The sequence below is a fragment of the Catharus ustulatus genome, chromosome 5 (assembly GCF_009819885.2).
Source record: "Catharus ustulatus isolate bCatUst1 chromosome 5, bCatUst1.pri.v2, whole genome shotgun sequence".
Lineage (NCBI taxonomy): Eukaryota > Metazoa > Chordata > Aves > Passeriformes > Turdidae > Catharus > Catharus ustulatus.
In genome coordinates, this window is record NC_046225.1 from 68,599,380 (window position 1) to 68,623,968 (window position 24,589).

At 48.2% G+C, this 24,589-nt stretch overlaps 2 protein-coding genes across 6 annotated transcripts in view; one reads left to right on the top strand and one right to left on the bottom strand.

Annotated features, from left to right (window-relative positions):
• The first annotated feature begins 4,075 nt into the window (after positions 1–4,075).
• On the top strand, positions 4,076–17,656 carry LOC116996700 (multiple epidermal growth factor-like domains protein 9). 2 transcript variants are annotated; one of them, XM_033060635.1, is made up of 9 exons: positions 4,076–4,368; positions 6,947–7,510; positions 8,763–8,898; positions 10,671–10,759; positions 12,384–12,447; positions 12,805–12,893; positions 13,851–13,963; positions 14,435–14,591; positions 17,342–17,656. In XM_033060635.1, the coding sequence occupies exons 1-9, from the start codon at positions 4,314–4,316 to the stop codon at positions 17,491–17,493; spliced, it is 1,419 nt and encodes a 472-aa protein (XP_032916526.1). In that variant the 5' UTR covers positions 4,076–4,313; the 3' UTR covers positions 17,494–17,656. The 2 variants fall into 2 exon arrangements, with proteins under 2 accessions (XP_032916526.1, XP_032916527.1); XM_033060636.1 differs by lacking the exon at positions 17,342–17,656 and having other exon boundaries at positions 14,400–14,541.
• A 2,047-nt stretch (positions 17,657–19,703) lies between these two features.
• The window catches only part of NSD2 (nuclear receptor binding SET domain protein 2), a 99,164-nt gene continuing 94,278 nt past the window's right edge, over positions 19,704–24,589 (bottom strand). For all 4 annotated transcript variants that reach the window (XM_033059927.2, XM_033059926.2, XM_033059928.2 and 1 more), the window contains 2 exons: positions 24,225–24,429; positions 19,704–23,314 (listed from right to left, as the gene is read on the bottom strand). In XM_033059927.2, coding sequence (XP_032915818.1) covers positions 23,049–23,314; positions 24,225–24,429 — 471 coding nt within the window. In that variant the 3' untranslated portion in view covers positions 19,704–23,048. The remainder of the gene's footprint in view (positions 23,315–24,224; positions 24,430–24,589) is intronic.

Here is a 24,589-nt window from a genome sequence, read left to right on the forward strand (position 1 = left end):
TGGGGGGACTAAATAAGAATTAAATGTTCTGTGCTGCTTGTGAGAAAATAAACTTCTAGCCTCTGTATATTATGGTTGGCTAAACCATCAGATCCCTGCTGCAGTACAATACCTTTCCTTTGGCTAGCTCTGCCCTTTTTTATTATTCCTTCTAAATCCAGGCACAGAAGAAACACATAAAAAAAAAAAAAAAGAAAAAGAAAAGAAAGAGGTGTGACATTTTTGTTTCAAAGTGACTGTAATAACTTTAAACTTTTTTATTTAAATTCCTCCAAGTCCCTTTGGTGGGTTTCATTATTCCACCTCCACGACAGTTTGAGAAGAGCAGCTCCCAAGGCTGTTTCTGGTGAGGTTTTGGTGCCGGCCCGGGTGGGGCAGTGTCCCCTGCCCAGCGCTGTGGTGCCATCGCGTGGCCGTTCACTCACCAAGAGGTTTCGCCGTCCAGAGCACAAACCCCTGTGTTCTCTGGGAACAGTGGTGATGCGGTATTTTTTTCCCCCCTCACCTCTGTAGGAGTGTCCTGGCCTCCTCCTGGGCACAACGCTGTTGACAGCTTGTTAGAGCAGCATCCCTAAAGCCTGGACACCTCTCCTATTTTCTGGGAGTCAGTGGATAAACCTTGGAATGACCTTGCATCTAAGAGGGGTCTGGATTTGCTGTTGCTTCCCAACACAGCTCATGGGGTGGTGCATCCCAGGGGGGTCAGGAGTGCTTCTGCATTTTTGTCTGCAGAGGAGCGGCTGGTAACTGCAGCTGGTGCCTCTTCTGCACACAGCCAGGTCTGGGTAGGAATCACAACCTATGTTGCTTGAAGAAAAGTCTTTTCCAAGAGAAAGGCCATGTCAGAATCCAGCTTGCAGTTTGCCCTAATACGTTTCTCTTTCCCATCAACAGCAGCAGCTCAGCCCACCCCCGGTTTCTGGCTCAGCAGCAGGGTGAAGGTCAGCAGCACTGCCAAAGGACCACAGTCCTGTCAAATAACTGGATACAGCACACCAAGCACCACCATTTTATTCCTAGAGTCATGGGAGCAGGACAGCTTTGCAGCACCTTGCCAGCTTTGGAGCATGATGGTCATTTACCACTCCAACAGGTGTGTGTTAAGCCTAGGACACCAACAGTGCAGTGGAGTGGTAGATAACCATGGAAAAAACCTAAGAATATGAGGATAAAATTATCTAATCCAGAGGAAGGCCACTAAGATCCTCAGAGGCCTGGAGCACCACTGCTATGAGGATGGGCTGAGAGAATTGGGGTTGTTTAGCCTGAGAAGGGAGAGACTTTACAGCACCTTCTGCTGCCTCAAGGGGCTGTAAGAGCTGGAGAGGGACACAAGAAATGTGATGATAGGACAAGGGGAATGGCTTTGAAATGAAAGGGTACAGGATTAGATCTGTTATTAGGGAAAAAAACAAAACTGTGGGGATGGTGAGGCACTGGAAGTGGTTGCCCAGAGAAGCTATGGCTGCCCTATCCCTGGAAGTGTTGAGTCTTGAACCAAACTGGTCTGCTGGAAGGTGATGATATTTAGTGGTACCTTCCAAGCCAAACCACTCTGCTCTCCTCTGCTTGTACTTAATGCCTTCCTGACCTTAAAGAGTCACCTGGTGCCTTACCATTTTCAGGCTGATGGATGTCTGTCTGCTCCAGCTCATTCATTCCTCTTCTTTGCACTATCCCCATGGCAGTGTGGGACCTCACCCGGGGATTTTCACCCCACAGCACTTACAGTCCCATCCCAGCTGACACAAGCTGAGGCAGTGGCAGGTCACACATGGCACTGTGAAGAAGGCTGGTGTTTGAGAGTCTTCCTGCTCTGTGTTCCTTATTGAGCAAGTGGCTCTCCTTGTAAACAGATCACTTGGATATCTAACACCAGGTGACTTGCAGGCAGTCAATGCAGGGGCCGTGTGTGGTCCTTGGGTCTGTAAAGCCTGGGAAGCTCAGAGATCCAAATCTGCCCTCAGCAGATGAAACCTCTAATGTCACATCCTTTTCTTGCTCAACCTGGATGGATCAGGGCAGCCTGGGACAAGATCTGTCCTTTCCAGGCTGGGCAAGGCCAGGGAGCTGGCACGAACTGCTGGGGTGTTGGAACAGGATGCTGTGTTCTTGGGAGAAGTGTCGTTGCTCCTGTCTTTACCCTGTAAGCTCTGAGGGTGGAGGGCACTGTCTGGTTTGTCTGGGGACACAAGGTCTGCCAACCATGGAAGAGCAACAGAACTGACAAGAGCAGGGCCCTGTGCCAGCCTAGGACATCACTTTTGATAAAGCATGACAACACTGCTCTTTATTCTCTGTGAACCAACTAGCAAAAGTGTTTAATCTCAATGGAGACAGGCCCAGGCAGGTCAGGAGTTTATGAATTTGTCTTTTTGTACTTTTCTGCCCTGAACTGGCATTAGATTTTTCCCTGTCAGAAGTGTATTTCCAGCTTGCCCAGCTGCTAAAACAAGTGAGGGGAAAGCAGCCTGTCTCATCTCTCACCTGGGCTCTGGTAGCTCACCCAGAAAGAGGGCTCTGGGGGCACAGGAAGGGCTTTAATGCCCAATTTCCCTTTCTCTTCCATGCCTGAGGCTGAAATTCACACAGTGCTGCCACCTCCAGTTCTGAACTGCTTTTCCAGTGTATACATGAGTGATGTAGCTGCTCAGCAAATGTGTGACTCGTTCTGGGACTGAGGAGTGTGAGGAAGCTCCCCACTAATCAGGGATGTGGAGCTGTGGGATGGAGGGGACTGATCTGCTGACAGCTTCCCTGGCAGGATAAATCTCCCAGGGTAATTGCTGGCAGGGTTTTCCCAGTGCACAGAGCTGCTCCATCCTGCAAATGCTGCTCCTGCAGAAGTTGTCCCTCACTGCAGAGTGGATGGCCCTGCACAGGTCTGGGTGGAACAGGTTCTTTACACAGACTGAGATCAAACATCCTGTGCAGAGACTTGTAAAACCTGTAAAGCCAAGCAGAGCACTGTCATGTAGAGAGCTCTCCTGGCTGCAGGGGAGGGGCAGCCCTCTACCCACCCCTGCCTTGTCCAGAGCCTCTGGGCAGCATCTCTGTGCTGCCAGGGCCGAGTCCTTGAGCCTCACATCTTGCTTGTGTCACTTGGGCAGTCATCAGTTCAGGTTAAGGTTTATCTGGCAGTGTTGGAAACCAACTGGGCACAGTCTGACCTGGTGATGCCACAGTGGAGGAGGCTGTCCTGTCTCTGTGCAGCTACCATGAAGCAGGATGCTTGGCAGACTGTCACTGCCAGAGACAGGAGGACAAGAAAGTGTCCCTGGCCCCAAACTGACCCTACCTGGGCCACTGTGAGGAAAGCCTGAGGGTTTGTGTTAGAGCAGGCAAGCTTTGGCTCATCATGTTGGGTCCTACTGAGAATCCTGGAGCACAAGGGACTTGAGCAGTGCATGACAGTGCCTGATCTCACTGAATCTGCATCTGTGGGGGCTGCATGTGGAGCATCCACAATCCTGTATCACTAGCCCTGCAGCATTCAGCTGAATGCTAAAGGAAATCCTCTCACAGTGGGGCTTGGCAATGCTGATTGCTGAACAGTGGGGGCAGAGGGAAAGGAGGGATCTTTCAAAGCAGGGCTGCAAGGTAAGGAAAATATGGGGAAATCAGTGTCCTCAGGTGTCCCAGCAGGCAGTACAGACACTGGAACACATGGGAAATGGGGTGGGGCCTCATTAAACTTAATGCTCTCACCTCAAAATCATCATCAGGATCTGTGAGCTTGATTCCTGATAACAACTTGCTGCCCCAAGCTGGGCACTGTGGGGACAATGGGGAGGGAGGGGGAGTGAAATGCTGGTTGGGAAAGCTCTGTGCTCACCAGTCTGCATTCTGGTTATGGCAGGGTTGGTCCCAGTTAACATGGGAAACCTTCTGGGGCTGTTTTTCTTGTTTCTCTTCTCTCAGGAAATCTTGTGTGCCTAAGAAATGAAATCCTCTCACTTGAAGTCACGGGGGGCTGGCCTGCAGCCAGGCTGGGTTCCCATGCTGCTCTGCCCATTCCTCCCCAGGAGCCCATCACTTCCTCCAGAACACTGCTCTCACTCAGATTTCTGCAGTTCTGAGGGGAGCTCTGCTCCTCTGGGTGCTCTGCTCTCAGCAGGCCATATCCTCTCCAGACCTGCTGCAGTCTCCAGATATAAACCCCCCTTTGTTGGGCAGAGAGGTTGACTTGACTGAGCCTCATGATCAGTCAGGTGACAAAATTGGGCACAAAAGCAGAACAGAATGAGCAGCTGGGTGAGGGCATTAGCTGCTGATCTTGCCTCTTGACAGGCTGTGCTACTCCTCAGGGAAAAATGAGTGCCTGGCCCTGTCCTCTGCTGTGGAGCTTCACCCTGCTGTGTCTCACAGGTGAGTCCTCCTGACACGGGGTTCTCTTCACTGGTTGAGCACAGGGAAAAGCCACAGTGGGGCTGTGGGAGCCCTGGGCTTCACCAGCGTGGGGGGCAGCTGGGGGCAGGGCTGGGGGAAGGCAGGGAAGGAAATAAGTGTTGAAACACAGGCAGTGCTGGAAGTGGGATGCATGAGGTTAAATACAAAAATTTGCTTTTGCAAGAGGAAAAGGAAAAAAGGAGAAATAGAGCTGTATTACTCTGCATATTGAGGATTTGCAGAGGCTTTTTCTTAAATCCCAAGGAGCAGGATGCCTATTGGTAGGTCAGGAAAGATCAGCTCTCTATTCCTCCCTGACATCCTCAAGTACTGGCTACCAAAGGTTATTGATGGCTACTGAAGTTTTGTAAACAACTCTACTACTTTTAGTAATGTGTTATGGAAAACTATTTTCCATTTTAAAAAATTCCTCTTAAGAGCACCACCATTTGACATTAAAACCAACCAACCAATGAAGCATATTCAATTAAAAAACCCCAACAACAACAAAATTCATCCAGCTGTGGGCAGTCCAAGTAGTTGGAACTTCTGCAGTGTCTTTGGCTGGCAGAGTTGAGCTGTTGGGACCAGGAGGGAGCTGTGGGAGATCAGACTTTGATCTCAGAGTCCTTCTGAAAGGTTTCTCCTGGGAATTTGACAGCATCCTTAACTTACTGCTAGTGTTTACATTAGGATCAGTTTAATGGATCTCAGGACTGACTCAGTTTGTTGCCAGAGGTGAGGAAAAAGCAAGCAGACTGGCTTCAACCCCTGAGGCAGGGCGTTCAGATGAGGGGAATTGTGCATCTTTGTTTTGGGTGGAGGCTTGTCCACAGTAGCAGTGTCCTGTGTGGGCACTGTGGAGCTGCTCTCCCCACCTCAGACCATGCTGGCACCTGTGTCCCTTGGGCTTGAGCCTGGGGCAAACCAGCGTGTTAAAAAATGATCACTGCTAGATTGGGTGTCTCTGTTTTAGGGCTACAGTAGGAAAATGAGATTTGGTTCAGTTGGTGCTGAACATTATTGGCACAGTGCTGCTAATGCCAGGGTTGTGGGTTTGGTCCATGCACGGACCATTCACCTGAGAGCTGGAGTCCACAATCCTCTGGGTCCCTTCCAACTCAGACTATTCTGTTAATCCTTTAAAACCTGGGCACTGGCCCAGATGTCTGGGTGCTCATCTGCTTTACTCACTAGTTACACCAAGATGGGTTTTGGCACAAAGCAGGCAGTCAACAACAGGAGGGAGCACTCCCAGCAAACTGTCTCCATGTGATCACAACCTTATAAAGACTCTTTTATCCAGTGTCCTGATCCTGGTGCAGAGCTTTAACTGGAGCTGCCATCAGCTTGGTCTGCATGCTGATGTTCATACCATGGTAGTGCTGGTGCCCACAGTGCCTGATCTTGCATGGTGGGTACAAAACTGAGAGAGAAATTAGAGGCTGGGGGTGAATCAGGGCTGGGGAAAAGCCTGCAGGGATGTGGGTCTGACACCTGACAGCTTGTGCTGTCACCCTGCCCTGTCCTTCCTCACCTACATCCCACTGTTGGGTCAGCTGCACTCTTTGACCCCCTTGAAAACTATAAACCAACTTCTTAGGAGTCCTTGTGTTTTCCATGCCACTGGGCATGGATTGCCAGGGGGGCTTGGCAGGTGTGTGCTGGCTGGGAGAGCATTTACACCCCACAGTATCAGTACCCTGTAAGGCTGGGTGTTTTCAGAAGTTGCAGTAAGTATTGAGTAAATCCCTGCCCTGAGTTCCTGAACTCAGCTGGTGGGCACAGCTGCTGTGGCAGGAGCTGCCTGTTTTGGTTTTGCTTTTCTTCCTTTGCTTAGTACCATGCTGCTAAATTAACAATAGCCTGCTGCCTTCCATGCTTGGTTTCATGGGCAAAGTCTCAGTCTCTCCTCTGTTAGAAACTCAGGATGTTACCCATGGCTGTGCCAAGGGATGTCTTCCATCAGCAGATAGTGTTCCACCAGATATCACAGCAAAACAACCTGAGCTGCAGTAATATCTCCTTTCTCTACAGATTTCAGCCATCCTCACTCTGAGGAGGGATTTCAGAATTAAAGCAAACCTTGGCCTGCAGGTTCCCTTCTGGTTACTGGATGTACCACCAGAACAGCTTAAAAAACCCTGAGCCCGTGTCTTTTCTTGGCTGGTCTGTTTAAGGGAGATGGGATAAAGCAGTCAGCTGCTTGACAAACATCTTAAATCAGATTGTCATGAGATCTCAGCGCAAACAGTCCCACGGAGCTAACAGAACATTTGAGGCAATTCTCACACCCTCAGACAGATCTCCCAGACACGGCATCTACTTCTTTGTGGCCTCATGGACCCACTAATTTATCTCCCTGGTAAGTCTCCCATGTGCCAGACATGCTGAGATGCTGCCTCAGATCCTTGCTCTGTAGTGGAGCACAGCAGAGGGGAGTTTCTGGATATCAAACAATGATACATGGTTTAAGCAGTTGATAAAGACCTAAATGAGAAGTCATCATTAAAGAGAGAACAAGAATTCAGCCTCTAATTGTTTTTTCTTCTCTTAGGTATTGCTTTAGGCCAGACAACCAGCACTGATGTCCCCATTTCATCACCCCCAGCAGCTGCAAGTGCAACCAGCACTGAGACTATTCCCATTTCATCAACTCCAGTGCCTCCCAGTGCAACCAACACTGAGCTTCCCATTTCATCAACCCCAGCAGCTTTAAGTACAGCCAGCACTGAGGCTCCCATTGCATCAACCCCAGCACCTCCCAGTGCAAGCACTGCTGCAGCCTCTGCTCCCCCAGCTGCTCCTGCAACACTCCCAGCTGGACTGACACCAACCACTGCAAGCCCTGCTGCATCCACAGCAGCTCCATCTGCTGCTCCAAGCACAAAAACCCCTGTTCAGACTCTGCCCAGCACCATGGGGACTGTCCCCACCTCTCAAGCATCTTCAGCAGTGATGGGCACCTCCAGCAGTGCCCCAGTGTCCCCTCCAGGAGTGACCACATCCCCTGGGCTCCCATCATCAGCTCCACTGCCCAGCACCCCCCAGCCCTCCACCTGCAGCACAGTGAATGTGACAGCCTGTGCCCTCTGCCCCCCAGGGACAGTCCCCAACCCAGGTAAGGGTCCCTGCTCCCAGCTCCTGCCCTAGAGGGAAAAGGGATTTATCAGGGGATGTGAAGCCAGCACTTGTTCTTGTGTTGGAAGCTTGGACAGGCAGCAGGAGAGGGACTTGATTCATTTCACCCTTCTGAAATTAAAGGCTTGGCCTTTCCTGGGCTTGTGCTCTGTTTTGGTCTTCCTGAGGCTTCCCCAGTGGGGTGACAAAGCAGGTGGATTGTGGCACAAAGTGTAGCACAAGTGCAGTTTGATTTATTGGCAGAACATAATTTTGGGGTCCAGGGCCAAATACAAGGTCAATCTCCAGCTGTCCCAAATGTTTGAAAGAGAATCTCTGCTCTAGAGACAGCCTTTTTGCATGGCCTTGAGAAAATACTTGATCAGCCTCTGTTGGTCAGCAGAGCACAATATAACCTTTCCCAGAAGTTATTTGTTGTAATGTGGTTGGGTTTTGATTTCAAATACCACCACCCCATTCCACAAAAAAAAAATCTCAAGAAAATAATTCCCAAAAATACAAGCCATGTACTTTCTGCTTATTCCCTGCACTGCAGGACACTTTTTAAAACAGCTCCGATGCTTTAGGGTGAATCTGCAGAGGACAGGAGTTATCTCCCAGTTCCCTTTTATGCAGGATCTTCTTTGACAGGGCTTCTCTTGTCTGAGTTGCTGGTGCAGCTGCAGTAAATCCCACCCAATTCCTCTGTGTTGCTGGGATTGGTTTTGAGCAGCAGAGAGGGGCAGAACTTGCCTGCTGGCAATGCCATGGTACCTGTGCTCAAAGAAAAACTGCTGCTGCCTAAGGCAGATCCTTCACTCTGGGCCTTTACTCATCAGTTCTGCTTCCTACAAACTTAAATTATCAGTAATCTAAAGAAGTATATTGGCTGGTTTGGTTTGGTTTTTTTTTTTTTTTTGGGGGGGTGGTTGGTTTTGTGTGTTGGAGGGAAAACAAGGAAAATTTTCCTGGCCCCTCAAATTAAAGAGAGAAAAAGCAGTCAGAGCTAAATTACTGGAGGTGCACACTGATAGCCTTGACTCCTTAGATCACCTTTTGGGTGTTCTGCTGCTTGCTAGAGGTGGGCAGCAGCACAATTAGCATGAACTTTGCAGTTTCTGTGCTCTATGAGTGTCTTGCCAGAGGGACTGCATCCCAAAGCTCCTGCCTTTGTGGCAGTGACCTGTCCTGGCAGACACAGGGGTTCCAGCCAAGCCTTGCAATCCTGATCCTGGCTCTCTGTCCCAATTTAGGCACCGTGAGCTGCTGGTGCTGCACGGGGGGCTCGTGCAGTGACCCCAGTGCCTGCAGCCCCTGCCCACCAGGCCACTTCCAGCCCCAGAGTGGGGAATCATCCTGCCTGCCCTGCCCACAGGGCTCTTACACCAGGTGAGTGCCTGAGCCCCTGGAAAAAATCTCTTCCTTTGGGCTGTGGGAGAAGTGCTGCAGGGTTGTTTCTCAAATTCTCCTCATCAGGAAACCTTGGTGTGGATGTGCTTGTGCTGAGGGCTGTCCCTCTGTGAGTTTTCCACTTTTACCCTCGTGCCTTTTGTCTGCACTGAGGGAACATGCTGCTTTGTGGTGGGCAGACACTTGGGAGTGAGGTGTGGGTTCATCTCCTCAGCTTTTCTCTGTCTGACCAACAGGCTCCATCTCCCTGCTTTGCCCAATTTCTTTCTCAATCCCTGTTTTCCTGTCCCCAAGGCATCTCATTACATTTGAGTCACTGGCTCTAAAGCAATATCCTGAGCTGATAGAGTGTGTAAAAGCTGACAAGACATCCCTGCCAGGAGCCCAGTCTTGCAATTCCCCCTGGCTGCCTCATCCAGGGATGCTGTGCAAGTGTCCTCTGGCTCTGGGGACACGGCCACGTGCTGCTCTCTCCATTCCCATCGGATTTCCTCTGGCTGTATCCATGTCTGCAAGCACTGAGCTGTGTCCTTTGTGTGGTGGCAAGGACAGGAGGGGTGGCAGGAGCCTCCCAGGACTGTGTCCACTGCAGAGCAGCTCCATTTGGAGCAGTCCTGGCAATGACAACAAGATCTGGCTGTAGGAAGGGTGACCTGGCTGTGCAGTTTTTTTGCAGCAGCCCCTGAGTTTGAGGTGCCAGCAGGATCTTCCCCTGTGCTCCCCACTGCAGTTTGTGCTGTGGGGACCTGCCTTAAAAATGTACCCATGAATTGCTGTAAAGAGCAGCCAGGAGCACCTGCAGGGCACACAGAGCTGCTGCTGGGTGTGGAGAGGGCAGAGAGGGTCAGGCAGCAGCACTGGGCTGGTGTGTGCCACAGCAGGGACCAGAACTGGGGCACTGGGGGGGACCTGGGGGTGCAGTGTGTGCGTGGCCATCTCCTGGTGCTGCCTGGGCTTTGGTGGGACCATTCAACATTGAACATTTCTGTGGTATTTGGAGAATTGCTTTGAGTGGCTCTGGCTGGTGTGTTGGTTTGTTTACAGCAAAGCTTTTGCTGTGTTTCCAGTTGGTTTGGTTTTTTTTTTTCTGCAAATCTCATGCAGCCCTACAGTTTCTGAAGGAATTACAGAGCATGTCCTTGTTTTCCTCCACAGCATCTCTGAGTATGTTATCAAATTCCTATACCCACATACTCGTTGAGGGGGATTTGGCTCTCTCAGTGGTAAATGTAAAAGCTTCCTCTTTCCCTGCCTTTGCCTCATTTCCTCCCCCTGCTCCTGGAGCTCTGACATGCTGCCTCCCTTTTCCCACAGTCCCTGCAATTTAAGGTCAGGGCTCTCACATGTCACTGCCTGTGGTTTAGGTCCTTTTTTTCAGCTCCTTTTGAAATCACTGGTGGATGAAATCACCTTCCCTGTTCCATTTTCAGGAGTGGATTTAAGAGTCTGACTTAAGCCAAGGGTTTTATCCTGACCACAACATTTTTCAAGACCTGCAGTTCAGATGGTCCCTTTCCATATCACCCACAGGCACAGGGCATCTCTAATGTTAATAACACAGAAAACTTCAGGTTTTTAGTGGGTCTTTAACATTCAAGTGAGTTCAAACTGATGTTTTTCTACCTGAACTCCTTTTTCATAACTGCTCTGTTTCTAGACTAGCCAGTGTCACGTTCTGCTCTTTCTTCTCCAAGTGGGTGGAGGCTTGGGTGACCTAAAATCGTGTTCCACTCTGCTCCCTTCCCTCCCAGCTTCCCAAGGAGCACGGTGTGTCTTCCCTGCCCACCAGGACATTTTGCTAACGAGTCTGGGGCTGCAGTCTGCAGAGCCTGTGGGCGAGGTAAGCTTTGCTCTCTGTTCAACCCAAATGCGTTTTCATTGCATGATGCTTTGTCCCAGGGCCAGGTAACTTAAACACTGAAGGGTAAACAGGCTAAAAATAGCCCAGCAGATCTCTTCCCTATTCTGTTGAGATTAAAATGAAAAGAGCAAATCTCAGCCATGCTTGTTTTTGCAACAAGTTAACGCTAACTCTGCAATGAAAGTCAGGAAAAAAGTTTCATGAAATTCAGTTTTAGCACAAGGGGGAAGCGTTGTCAGGAAAATAAAATGTTCTCTATTTCTGATAGCAAAAATGAGTCTAAACCATCTTTGTTTTCATTGAGGCAATCTTCTGCAGTCTGAATATTAAGTGTAGCACTCTCCTTATTTTCCACACATTAAAACTGGGGTTTTAGAAAGGAGCTGCTTTGCACCTGGCTAATGCCACTCAAGCCTGGTACAATGTGTTTGCAGACGGGGTGACAGCATGAGCAGAACAGAACAGCCCTCACTTGTGCAAAACCCTAATTAACACATGCACTGCAGCAGCTCCTCTGCACCCAAAATGGGGTCCTGCTCGAACATGCACAACTGTTCCTCTGAAAATCCACCCACCGAGCTGCTGGGCTGCACCTAAACCTTGGCTGGCACTTGCTGAGCTTGGGAGGAACAAAATCTGACTGGTGACAGCAATGGGGTCTGTCACGCCCTTTGTCAGCAGATCTGAACACTCTGTTAGACAACAGGGGAGTCTGTGGGGGTGGCCCCTAAATCCTGCAAGAATAAATGTAAAAAGTTCCTTTTCCTTGCAGGGAGAGGGGAAGTGGGTTTGGTTTCATCCTGCTCTGCCTCAGCCTCTGCTGCCAGGTGCAAATCCAGGTTTGAGGCAGATCTTACCCACATCCAGCTGCTCTCTGAGCCTTGACTCTGCCCCATGCTGTGCATCATCAGGCACCTCCAAACCCACCTGAATTCCCAAGTGCTGCTCTCAGCTTTCCTGGTGGTCTGGTGGGACTCACAAGTTGGGTCCTGGGCACTTTGGGGCACTTCCCTCCTTTTTGTGCCTGGGGAAGGGTCTGTGCTTGTCCTCCTGCCCATCCTGGTGCTCGTGGTGCAGGGAGGGAGGCTCTGCACCAGCACAGCCCTCCTGGCTGGGGGGTCTTGTGTCCTTCCTTGTGCAGGGAAGATGCACCCAGACTTCTGGGCTGGGGGAAAGTCTGGAAGGGCTGGGGTGACCAGAGAGGTTTTCCCTGGCCAGAAACCTGCTCCAGCTGAGTAACTTGGGAGGTGGCACTGGGATCACCTGTTCCAGCTTCATTCCAGTCCAGCCTGTGCTGCTGGGAATGGTGACAGGTTTCTGTCTCCTTGAGGTGGTTTTGAGTGATGTGAGATGTGAGGGGAATCCACCAGAGCCCTCCATGTGCAGGGCAGAGGGCAGCAGGGAGCTCCCATTGCTCTTTCAGAGCTTCTGACAGATGTAACCCCAAATATCCTAAATTAACCCCTGAAGTGCCATCTGGAATGTGTTGTGGGGAGTTGTTTGGTTGCTTGTAAAATGGATTTGAACAAATGAGCAAACACACAGCAATGTGGGGCAGAGGTGTGGAGCCAGGATCCTGAAGCCTTACTCTTTTCTTTTTCAGGCTATTTTAGCTCCAAGGAAAATGCAGCTTTTTGTCTGCCTTGTCAGCCAGGATCATTTTGCAAGTAAGGATCCTCCTGGGGTGCAGGATCTCAGGTGGACAGGGAGGGGGGGTTTCTTTAGCCACTGAGCTGGAACCAGCAGTGCAGTACCCAAAGACAAATCATTAGGACACCACAGGTGTCCCTGACCATGGCTTGGGGCTTGGAATGAGATGATCTTTAGGGTCCCTTCCAACCCAGACCATTCTGTGACTGTGGGTGGGAAACAGCACTGGAGAAACAAAGAACCCCCAGAGCAGCAAAGCTCCTGGCTGGCGTGGCTGACCCTGGGGACTCCAGCTTGTAAGAGCTGGCTTTGGTGGGCTGGGCTGGTCTTGGAAGTGCTCATCCTACAGCGTGTCCTGCCTCCTGTCCCCCCAGCACCAGCAGCTGCTCGGCCTGTGTGTCCTGTCCCGGGGGGCAGGAGGCTCCTCGGGAGGCGTCGGAGGGGTGCGAGTCCTGCCCGCCAGGTAACTGCAGCCAGAGGGGAGGGCAGGCTGTGCCAGCTGCAGCTCAGCTCCAGGGCTCATTCCAGGCTCAGCCCATCCCACAGGGGCTGCAGGTGCACCCTGGCACTGAGGGACAGTGCTGGAGTGGAGCTGGTGGAGGCTGTGCCTGTGCCAGTCCTTCCTGCCAGGCTGTTCGTGTGTGCTGGTCCCTGTCATGCCAGGGAGCCCAAACCCACAGCTGGGTAACTGCTCCAGCAAAAAGCATCTTTTCTGGTGGTGGTGGCTTTGCTGAGGAAAGCACAGCCTTGCTCTCAGAGATGGATGCTCTGCAGGGGCAGCTGGGACAGAGGGACACAGGGAGGGGATGTGGGGGACACTGACCTGCTCCTCCCTGTGCTGTCTGAAACAACACCAGGCTGCAGCAGGTGAGCCAGAGCTCAGGCACTGCACTCCAGCCTCCAGTCTGGACACAGCACCAGGGGTGTCTCGTTTTAAACATGCAGGAAAGCATTTTGCCACTTTGAGACTTGGAACTTCTGTGACCTGTCTCTCTCCCACAAAGCTTGGGAAACTGAGCTGTGCTTTGAAGTCTGCTCAGCAAGTTTCAAACAGCTGGAAAAGGTGTTTGAATCCAGAATTGGAGAGGATGAAACACTGCTGACCTCCAGCTGCCATCTTCCCTTACACTGAAGCCAGAGCTCACTGCTAAACCCCTCTCCCACACACTCCTACTCACACTGCTCTGTTTGCCAAGGTCTGACCCCAAATATTCTTTAGTCCCTCTGTCTCTGTTTGTTCTGTTCTGGCCCTTTGTCACCGAACCAGGACCAAAGTCCAGGCTCAGCTTTTGTTATGCACATGAGCACTTGATGCTCTTTCTCCCCGTGGCTTTGAAGGCTGATTCATCCATATGCAATTGCAAAGGTCCTGGGCTTCAGTCTCACTCAGACCTTAACGTTGTGCTTATTTGCTATTTAGGTACGTTCAAAGGTCCCAGTGACAGCAGATGCAGGGCCTGCAGGACAGGAGAGTACCAATTACAGCGGGGCAAGGAGAGCTGTGACCTGTGCCCAGAGAGCCACTACTGCCCTGTGAGTCCCCATCAGCTGGGGCAGCCTGTGCTAGCCACAGCTGTCCCATGACAAGATAAATACACTTCAATTAACACTTCTCTCTTATTTTCTTTTCCTTTTTTTTTTGTTTTTGTTTGTTTTGTTTTGTAATCTGAGCTTCCCTTTCTTTGAACATAGACAGAGCTCTGATGCAGGGAGATGATTAAAATTGTGACTCCAGGAGTGTGGGTTTGTGCCTGGAGCTGCCTGCTGTGACTGGGCCCTGAGGGGATGGTGTGTGCATTAATGAGGGGTTCCATGTATGGACTTGCTGTGTAATGACACCTTCTGCTCTTCCCCATACTCTAACACTACAAGGCTGAATTTAATGATGGCAGGTTCATTCCTTTATTTCTTCTTTCCCCCCGCCTAATACTAAAATGTTACCTCCCTTTGCCCTGGTTGCCTTCTGCAGTTTGCTGGTGCTGAGTTCCTTCTTCTCTCGGGCAGAGCCCAGATGTGAGCCCAGTCAAGTGCCCTCCTGATGCTTTCTGCCCCGGGGGCAGCGTGGAGCCCACCTACTGCATGGAGCTGTTCCTGTACAAGGCAGGGGACTCCTGCCAGCTGGCCCCTGCCACCATCATTGTCCTGGCCACCCTCTCAGCAGGTGAGTCTGGCTCCTCTCTGTCCTCTGGCACCCTCTGCAGCTGTGTGCTAAACCAAGCGTTCTCTGGGTGTTCTCCCAAGCATTTTGTGTTTCTGCAAACCAGGATTTCTAATGAAAATCCTTGTCGTAGTTTGGAGGACAGGTGTCTGCTGAGAAAGGCAGGAGCTTCTCTTTGAAATGGAGAATGTAAATCCCCTCCCTCCAAATTATTGTAATTTTGAAATCAAGGGGCTTTCAGGCAAAAATATGGGAATTAGGAATAACAGTTCTTTACTAGGGAAATTAAAATAGAAATACAGTACTACAAAGAAACAAACCCCAAACCCTGACACAGTCAGAGTACAACCTGACACCCGTCAGGCAGGGTGTTGGCAGCAGTCCCATTCCATGGTGGCTGCATCCTCCTGCAGTGACAGATGTGGCTCAGTTGGAGCAGTGCTCCTGTACAAGGTGCAGTTTCCCTCTAAAGCTCCAGTGGTGATGTGGAGAAATCCAGTTTTCCTCTGGAGTCCAGTGGAGAAAGGGGCTACCTTAGTGTCCCAAAACCTCTGTTTTTATCTTGGTAAGAAATGTTGGGCTCTTCCCCCTGGCTGGAGCAACTTCCAACGGGATGCAGTAATTTTATCAGTGCCACAGTGGGACTCAATGGCCATGAGCAGAAAATGACTCGCTGGAGGAAGGATGGGTTGTGAAAAGATAAAGAACAATGCCCTGCCTGGTTTCAATGGATGGCCCATTAGCAGAATATCTGCCGTGGAGATCAGGATCATTGCCCCCACCCTCAACAGATGGTGATAGAATAGATACCTTTTATCACATCCTGTATTGTAACCCAGGACAGTCCTTCTGGCTGCTTTCAGTGCCAGGGACATCCTTTCCCTTGCTCTGAAGGAAGGTGGCACAGTGCTGGATGCTTGTTGTTTGTCCCTGGGAAGCAGGGGTGTGTATGGACCGTCACACAAGGACAATTTCCTTTGGGCATGAGACTTGGTTTCCTGGAAGCATTCCTACCTTAAATCATGCCACAGCATCCAGCAGGATGGGGAGCTGCTGGCTCAAACAGTGTTGGCTGTAATGATGCCAGATGTACCCTGTATCCAAAGTCAGGACCTGCTGAGTGTGGGGAGCATCCTTCCACATGCCACCTGCTGTAAATTAGGGCAACCTGATGAGTGGATGAGCTTTTCAACTGGAAAGCTGCACAATGAATAATCATTCCAAAACAATGAATATGCATTTTTGGTCTTAGGAAAGGAAAAGAACATAGTTCTCCTGTTTTTAATCAAAGCTGGGGAGAGGTTTAATCAGAGAATTATGATGAAAGTGAGCAACTGTTAGTGCTGTGGATTGCAAAAAGGGCAGATGAGGAAGCTGGGAGGAGGAATCTCTCTCCTGTGCACAGAGAGATGAAGAGAAACCTTAAGTGCCACTTACACTACCAGAGACGAGTATCTTGTGTCAAGAGAGTCAAGTCGTAGAGATGAGTGAGCCATCAGAGGATAAAGAATATCCAACAAGCCTCATATTCACAGTTTCTGTGTTTCAAGGGTATTTTACGTGCTTCCTGAAGACCCAGTTAAAAGGAGAGAAAGGAGACATTAACTGCATGGGTCACTCCCCAGGGTGAACAGGACAGAGCAAAGCTGCCTCTCCAGCAAAGCAGCATTCTCATCACACTTGTCTCCACGGCTGCTGGGGAGGGGACAAGGACAGCAGGGTCTGCAGGAGCTCCAGCAGCACCCCCTGACTCTGCCTCCATGGGGCTGGAATGCCTGGTGGGAGCAGATGAGGGTTGTTCTCACAAGCTGTGGCTTGGAGCCACGAGCAAGCTCCTCCACTGACCCCTATCCCCTCATGCCAGGCTGTTGTCCAAAAATCTGCCAAAACAGATGCCATCTGAAACGAGTATTAATTTGAAAAAGTAGATTAAACTGGAGTACATGAAAAGACTGCCCAGGCAGGGACAATGGCCCATTAACCAGCATTTGTGATAAACAAGCCCGAGGATCAGGGAACAGCATTCCTGCCTCTCCCAGAACTGCTGCAGAAGGGAAAGGGAACAGCCCACGCAGGAACCCACGAGTATTTCACGGCTGGTCTCACAGATCAAGTGTTTACCATGAGACTGTCTGCTCACACAACTGAAATTTGGGCATATTTGTCTGGCCATATTGCATCACAGAGACAGATTTGTGCTCTTCTGTTCAGATCAATTTTCTCTGATGATGCTTCTGCCAGAAACAAACGAACAGAATGTCGCAGTACTTGAGATTTGCCAATTACTTCCATGTCTATGCCCAATCCAAAAGTAATTTTTCCTGACAGCCCTGATCTCAGTCTAGACTCAGAGTTAATCTAGGTTAGTTACTTCCTGTGCTGCAGTGTGCTGCACAGAGCAAATTAATTTCTCAACAAGATCCTTTTGGGGGAGTCTGCAGTGAATAAGATGCCAAGTGGAAAACAGTTCCAGGGAGCAGAGAGTAAATGAAAGTAGGAAAGCAAGTTACTGAATTATTTCATTAAAACTTGTTATTCCTTGCACCTTCCAGAGTTAAGCTGAACTGTTGAAGCTGAGTGTTATTGCTAGTGGAACTATTCTTCCCCCTCTTTTTGGAGAGGGACAGAGCATGTAGGAGGAAAAAAACTTCTTATTTTACCAGAAGAGAATACCTGAGTTGAGAAGCCTTGGAGCAAACATCACCTGACACTTTACCTCCATCTGTGAATAACTACCATTCCTTTCTTTCCAGGTGGAATCCTTGTTGTGTTTCTGATCATTCTGAGAAGGCGGCAAGAGCATGGCAAGAAGTCCCTGAAGTCGCTGCTGCTGCCGCGGGGCGCGGGAGGACACGCCACGTACGGGGGCACAGAGCACACAGAGCCCGTCTATGCTGGCTGGTAGCACAGCCACCCTCAGCAGCCACCTGATCATGGTGTGATCCAACCCACAGGTGGTTCTGGGCAAGGTGTTCAACCACGAGCAACCTATTTCTGTATGGCGAAAATCAGTGCCGGGAAATAAAAGTCAGTTTTGGAGTTGTGGCTGTTTGTGCAAACCAGCCCAGCTCCCTGCTCTGCTGCACTGGGCTGATGGGAAAAGTCTTCCCCTTCCAATCCCTGGCTTTGTCCACAAGGAAATACTTTTTTCCTTTCTTCAGGGGAAAGAACCACCCCAAAGAGCAAACAATTTTATCTATTTCTCTGTTTTAATAGTCAGCTCAACAGAGTAAGGACTGACTGCTCCAATTACTGAGGTCCCTTTGATCCAACACTCTGTTCCACCCAAGCACAAACTAACATGAATATGACTCCCTTCAGTAATATGCAATTTTTAATTTTGTTTCCTGTTCTCAAATTTTAGCACCAGCACAAGTCAAGGAAGGCATCCTAAGGCTCTCCCCTTCCTTTCAGCTGTGGGCAAACCTGCAGCTAGAGTAATTCTTGATTCCTGGACAAACATGTCCCTATTGTTTCCTGCTGGCAGGTGGTGCTTGAGTGGAGCTCCACAGGAGCAGCACCATGCTGTTTGCACCTTTGTGCATGCTGAGGGGTCTGTAGGGGACCCACTCCCTCAATGCCTGGGCAGAGTCCTGTCCCTGATCCTGGACACTCCATTCATCCCCACCCAGGGGAGCAGCACAAGTGGTTTGTACCTGTTTGCTCTGGCACTCCAAGCCTTTTTCTGTGCACCCAGCCCAGATTAACCCTCTGGTTAAACTAATGTGATCTGTATTTTCCAGAGATGATTTCTGTGTGTGGCTGCTTGACTCTTGCTGTTTGCTCTGTCTCCCCTGTTGTTTTTCTCTGGGCAATGCTTAGCCAGCATCCCAGGCACTCAGAAATGCCCATGACCCATCTGAAATCAGTGTCACCAGCTCCATGAAACCAATACCTGTGGCCTCTTAACCTTCCCACCTTGTTTTCCTTTTCCTCCTACAGTGACACTCCCCACAGGGGCTGTGTTAAACCCAGCCCAGCCAGCTGTGACCCTTTGTGTCAGTGCTGTGCTTCACCAGCTCTTGATGGCCAGTAAAAACAGTATCTCTATCAAAAGATCCACGATTTTTAATGGCTCTGCACAGAGGTGGTAGCAGGTGCTCTCACTTAATCTTGCAGCAGAGATGGCTGAAGGAGCCCAGCTGAGGAGGGTTAAGTGGTTCCTGCCCTCAGCTGCTCATTCTCCTCTCCCCAGGGAAGGTGTTAAAAGGATTTATAAAATACATCAGTTCTCTGATCTCTCTCAACTCTGTCAGGTGAGTGACTGGGTGGAAGAGTGGTACATCAGCCCCTGCCCATGGAGGGGGTTGGAAGCTGATGGTCTTTAAGGTCCCTTCCATCCCTTCTGTGATTCTTTTAACCTGGATCTGCAGCAACAGGGATGGTCTCTACAACCCTCCCCACTGCCCAGACAGGCACAGCTCTGTGCAGTCTCTCCCACTGCTGATTCAGGAGAGATGAGAAGTTTGTCTCTGGCCCCAGGCTGTGGTTTTCCTCAGAGCAGCAGAGGGACACAATCCTGATGCAGAGCACCAGGTGACCTCAGAACTATCAGCCACCAGTATCAAAGCAGATCTCTGAAATGCTTTTTAAAAAAATGTAGCTGCTGTCACATGTGGGAGACTCCACACGTGAAGCCAAATCAGACCCCCCCAAAAAAAACTGTCTGAAAAAGCCAAACAGTGAAATTCAGACCTGACCAAGCAGGAGCAGCATTTGTGACAGCAAAAGGAGCCTGAGGGAGCAGCGCTGGTTGGGCTGGGTAGCTCCAGCTCAGCATCACAAAAGCCTGTAAAATTATGAGCAACAGCAGCACTGGAGAAACTGGGCTGCAAGAAATATCAGCATTTCTGTGATAAGCAAGAGTGTGAAAACAAGCCCCAACACCATCATCATCATCACCTCTGTGGAAGAATAAAACAGCATTTCCAGGGCATCTCTTAGGAAGACCTGGAGTGTAAGCTTTCCCTATGAGAGAACAAAGCTCTGCTCCCTCACTGCCAAACCAGCTTGCTTACTATGTATCAATTCCACTTTTTTCTTTAAAGAAAAAAAGAAAGGTGCTAAATAAGTATATAGACCTGTTTTACAAAAGAGACATAGCAACTTCTTAAATAACTAGGAATAAAATTCAACATTTAATAAGACATTGAAGTTTCTCAAGCAGTCAGACATGGAATAACGAGACTCAACAATGTGGAAAAATCCCATTAATACGTCTTTCAAGATATTTTGCTTTTCCAAGTAATTCAAATAAAAAACCTCCTAAAACCTGACCATGAACACAAAGCTAGTGAATAAAACAGACATTTACTCTGATTATTTTTCCTAGGTTGTATGAAAATTTTTCTAACATACTCAACTGAAAATTGTTTCCATGCTTGCTCATGTGATAAAAGAACAACAAATTCTGAAATTGGCTGTCATGTGTCAGCTTTTTGCTAGAAAAAGAAAGACATTTTGCTACTTTGATGGGCAAGACACAAAGAACATCATTTAAGGCCACATAAAATGCCACAGTTAATGTTGTTTAGATTAATTTATAACAGAAAATCCTTCAAGTTGCGGAATGCTAAAAAGTATTGAGTTGCATCACGAGAAAGGTCAAGTCTTAAGGATTGTTTTACCTTGTATTTGGACAGTGGGAGAAGGAAAACAATGTCACTTTTCTTTTGTCTTCTTTCTAAAACAAAACCCCAGCCTGTTTTTCCAGGCTGCAGAGCAAGGTTCAGAAGCCTTGACTACAGTGCACCTAAACCCCACCTGTCCTGGCACAGACACAGAATTCTCCCAGGTCACCACCTGAGTGCCTGAGCTGAGCTCACAGGTTACATGGCCAGGATGTTAGAAGGGACAATATGCTCCACATTCCTCCTCAAGATCAGCCTCCAGGATGTGCCCAGCAGCAGGAATGAATTGCCAGGAACTCACAGGTGAACTCCTGGTCTGCATTCAGAGATGCAGAATTCCATGGGCCCAGAGGGTCGAGCAGGAAAGAGCAGGGAGAGGTAGAAAAAAGCAGAAGGTCAAAGAGCCCCTGGCTGAGATCTGTGTGTGTGAACAGTCTCTGTCCCCACAGACTGACACAAGGGGTGCCTGTCCTGCATCCTCTGTGCTGGACATGCTGATGAGCCCTGAGAGGCTGTGGCTCTGTGCCCAAAGCCAGGGGTGCTGTTCCTGCAGCACTGGGGCTTCTGCAAGTGGGGCTCTGCTCTTAGCACCTGGGGCAGCACTGTTCCAGAGTGACAGAGATGTTACACCTACACATGAAGAGGAAAAAGCAACAAAAAAACTAAAAAAAAAAAAGATTAACAAATTATGAAAGCAATGGAATGTAAAGGAAAAATTTTATAATAACTTATTTAAAAGTATTCTTACAAAGCCTTCCTTACATGGTATAATATTCAAAGAATTGTCCCAATGACATCAAATTCCTTCATTTTGTCTTAAAGCAATGAGGAAAATATTTCTGCTTTATTACCTGACCTCATTTTCCTTCCCTTGAAACCCAATACTAAAGAAACATCCATAATAACATTTTTTGGTATTTGATTTTATGCACAGGACTGTTCTTCAGCCCCATGGCAGAGAAAAAGGTTTTCCTCAAAATCAATTACAGAATCTTCAATTTTATTTGAGTGCAAGGCTTGGCATACCATTTAAAAAAAATGCAAACATGTAACACTTCCTGTGATTTTAAACTGTGCTATTTCTTCAAAAATTATTTGGAAAAAAAAAATTAACCTTCCAACAGTGTTTATAAAAACTGATTTAAAAAACAAAGCATTTTGGTCACAAAACAGAAACCAAAGTATTCAGCATAGGGCAATATTTATAACCTCTTTCAATTAATATATTCTAATAAACCCAAAGTTTTTACGTGTTGGGAATAAATGGGGGTTTTGGCAATTCCAAGAACTAAATCAAATCCTGAAGAAATCACCTTGGGAAAAAAAAAAATCTCATACACTTCCATGATATAGCAAGGCTTCATTTTCAAAAGGGCTACACAGAGTTCCTGCACTATTAAGGGCAAACTAAGCTAGAACATGCACAAATGGCTCGATGGGCACAGAGGGGGGGTGACAACGGCACAACTCAAAACGCGCCTGAGCCCACGCCAAGAAAACTGGCCAAGATGTTTTTCTTTACTGCTTTTTCCTAGTTCTAGGATTATTTCCATCAATACTTTGTATATTCATCTCACAGTGAGGACTTACTGCTAATGGGAGTGAGGAATTCAAAACAGCTTTGTTGACACAACACAGTGGTGACCACAACAGTCAAGAGCAGAGCTCCTAAAAATGTAATAAAAAATTTCAGTCTGTCAAGCAGCCAGTTTTACACAAACTTTATCCAAAGGAAAAGAATAAGGCTAATTTCACATCAAAATTCTTACATGCTTCTTCAAAAATTTATTTAACTTTTACTTAATTGATTTTAGTTTTTGCACTTAAGTTTCACTTTCTGTTTCTTTCATGGGAGTGGTTTTGCTGCTTGCTGCGCATTTTCTGCATTATCACAAAGTTGCAATGTTGGACTCCAAGCATTGCAAAGAAAAGTTTGCCTCTGCATTTTACCTGCCATTGAGAAAATGAAAAATCAAGTATTTTTTTCCAAATAATAGCTTTTGAAAGATTTATTTTTATTGAGACTCAAAAATCCTAGGGTATTTGGCCTAGACTGCAAGACAGTATCCCTTTAAGTCCAGACCTGTACAGCTCTGCAAGATCAAGTAACTTCTGTTTTGCTGGGATGAAATACAGGAAAAAACAGTATAGAAAAAAATCTCTTACAAAGTAAGATTCCTCCTCTCTGGTACAGGGTGTGCCTTTCCCACCACACATCACACTTCTTGGTGGAAGGATATTTATGATCATGATTGCTTAAGAATCGTTTTTGAAGAGCACAAACCAGTTGCTGTGTTTGGGGTTGTAAGTGAGAGACTCACCTGGGTCATGACTGGCATTCAAGCACTTGCTCAAAAAACACACAAGGCAAGCAAATTTCATTGGGACCACAGACCAAGCCATTTCTTACTCAAAAGGACTTGAGAACTAACAACTTCTTTCAAGGATAAACTATTTTAAACATCTGTTGGCTGACAAATACTATCTCAAAAAACTATGTTTACGCCTACCTGGTTTGATTTTAACCTACCTCCAACCTGCAAGTATTTTGGAGGGAACATTTTACATTCGTAACAATTCAAGTGTAACTGTAATGCTGAGTAATAAGTTTGGTTTGTCCTGAAGTTTGCTGAACTATGCAGTTCGTTATCAGTGCAGAAGCAGCAGAAGACTGCTGTGGTTGGCTCAGTGGATTTATAAAAACAAAACAAAAAAATCCCCTCCCCCCCATTGTAACCTTTACAGAATATACGTAAAATTGTGTCCTTCCCTGGTCATATTCACAACTTATCTACAAGATAGTGTTAGCAGTAGAAACTGCAGTCCATGACTATTTGCATTCAGCTCTCATCCATCTGTTCCTCTTTCTCCTGGGCTTGAACTTGTTCAGTTTTTTGCGGGGTTTCTCAGTCTTCTGAGTTTCAACAGAATCCACCCCGAGAACATGTTCAGAGCAGCATAACTGTCCATTCAACATGGAATTTAGTACTGTCCTGTCTTGGTGCTCCTTGCAGAAAGAGTTTGGGCAGAAGTTGCAGAAAGAAACAGAAGGTTTGCCACAAACATCACAGTGGTGCCAAGGACACTCCCACTTGCCTGCAATCAAAACCAAAGAGCCCGTTAGTGGGGAGTAAAACACAGCATTCATGGCTTGAGGAAGTTTTGTGTTGTAGCAGCTGAACAAGGCACAACTTTCCTGACAAAGCAAATGACAGCAACTACCGGGGCTGATCTCAACACTCCAAATGCTACATCACACTGCTAAAGCTCAGCTGGCAGCTGCAAGGAGCAGACTTGACACATTCTCATTCAAATACAGCAGTCAGCTCCAGCTAGCAGAGAGGACTCAGGCTGCACTCAATAGCATTTTACACAACTTGCAGGCTGGTAGAGCATCCAAACATCCGGTCAGCTGCTGCCTGCTCTTACAGCAGTCCCCTGTCTGCTGCCAGTCTTGCTCAGGAGTGACTGGTGTGCTTCACTCACAGCTGCTCCTCTGCCCCAGCATACTTCACTAGTCCTTGTTTCACTTGCTTCTGGGATAACAGGCTTTGCCTGCTTCCCTTCTTCACACCCCACCTGACATGGCTGACTGGAACCAGCTAACTCCTGTCCTATCTGGAATTGCAACCTGATGTCTGCTGCTCTTAATTTCCCTACGTGCCTTCTTTCAGAAGCTGCTGCTGTTTTTCTGGCTTGAATTCGAAGGGCTTAATGCATTTCTTAGATATAATCAACTTTCCTGTGCCAGTGCCACAGTGCTCCTACCAGGTGATGTGCTCAATTACCTACATTTGTAAAACAAATGCCTCATTTTGCCAGAGATGCAGGAGGAGGCCACCGTTTTGTCTTCAAATCCAAGAAGAGCTGCTCCCACATGATGCACAAATGAAACTCCTGCCACACAAACCCAATGTGTTCAGGATGACAGCCCTGACGAGGTTTCAGTGCAATACCTGAGGTAGCTGCAAAAATTATTTGTACAATAAGGCATGGGCTGACTCACCAAAAGGACGTTTCACCAAGCCAAGGCAGGAGAGATGATAAGCTTTAGTACAAGATTTCCTGTCACACAAGACCAGCTGGCCTCCATCACCACAACGGAAACAATCATCTTCAGATTCTTTCTTCCCTTCATTTTTCGTTCTGCGTCTCCGTGTTCTCTTTTTGGTCTTTTTGCCTTTTTCTTCTGAGGCATTAGTGGAAGAATTCTAAAAGAGCAAGATATAAATCTGTAAATGCCATTTTTGCAAAGGAAAAAACATTACACAGCCTAGCCAGGCTTGGCACACCTGGCAGACCATGCACACAGCCAAGAGCCTGACTTGGGGCTGACCTGCCCAGTGCTTCACTGTACTGATCTGTGTTAAC

What these genes read in the sequence shown, in the direction of transcription:
- LOC116996700 (XM_033060635.1), top strand. Translation starts at nt 4,314, where the DNA reads ATGAGTGCCTGGCCCTGTCCTCTGCTGTGGAGCTTCACCCTGCTGTGT. An exon ending in GTGCGAGTCCTGCCCGCCAG is followed by an intron (nt 12,894 to 13,850) that starts GTAACTGCAGCC and finishes TTTGCTATTTAG; the next exon opens with GTACGTTCAAAGGTCCCAGT. An exon ending in CAGAGAGCCACTACTGCCCT is followed by an intron (nt 13,964 to 14,434) that starts GTGAGTCCCCAT and finishes TCTCTCGGGCAG; the next exon opens with AGCCCAGATGTGAGCCCAGT.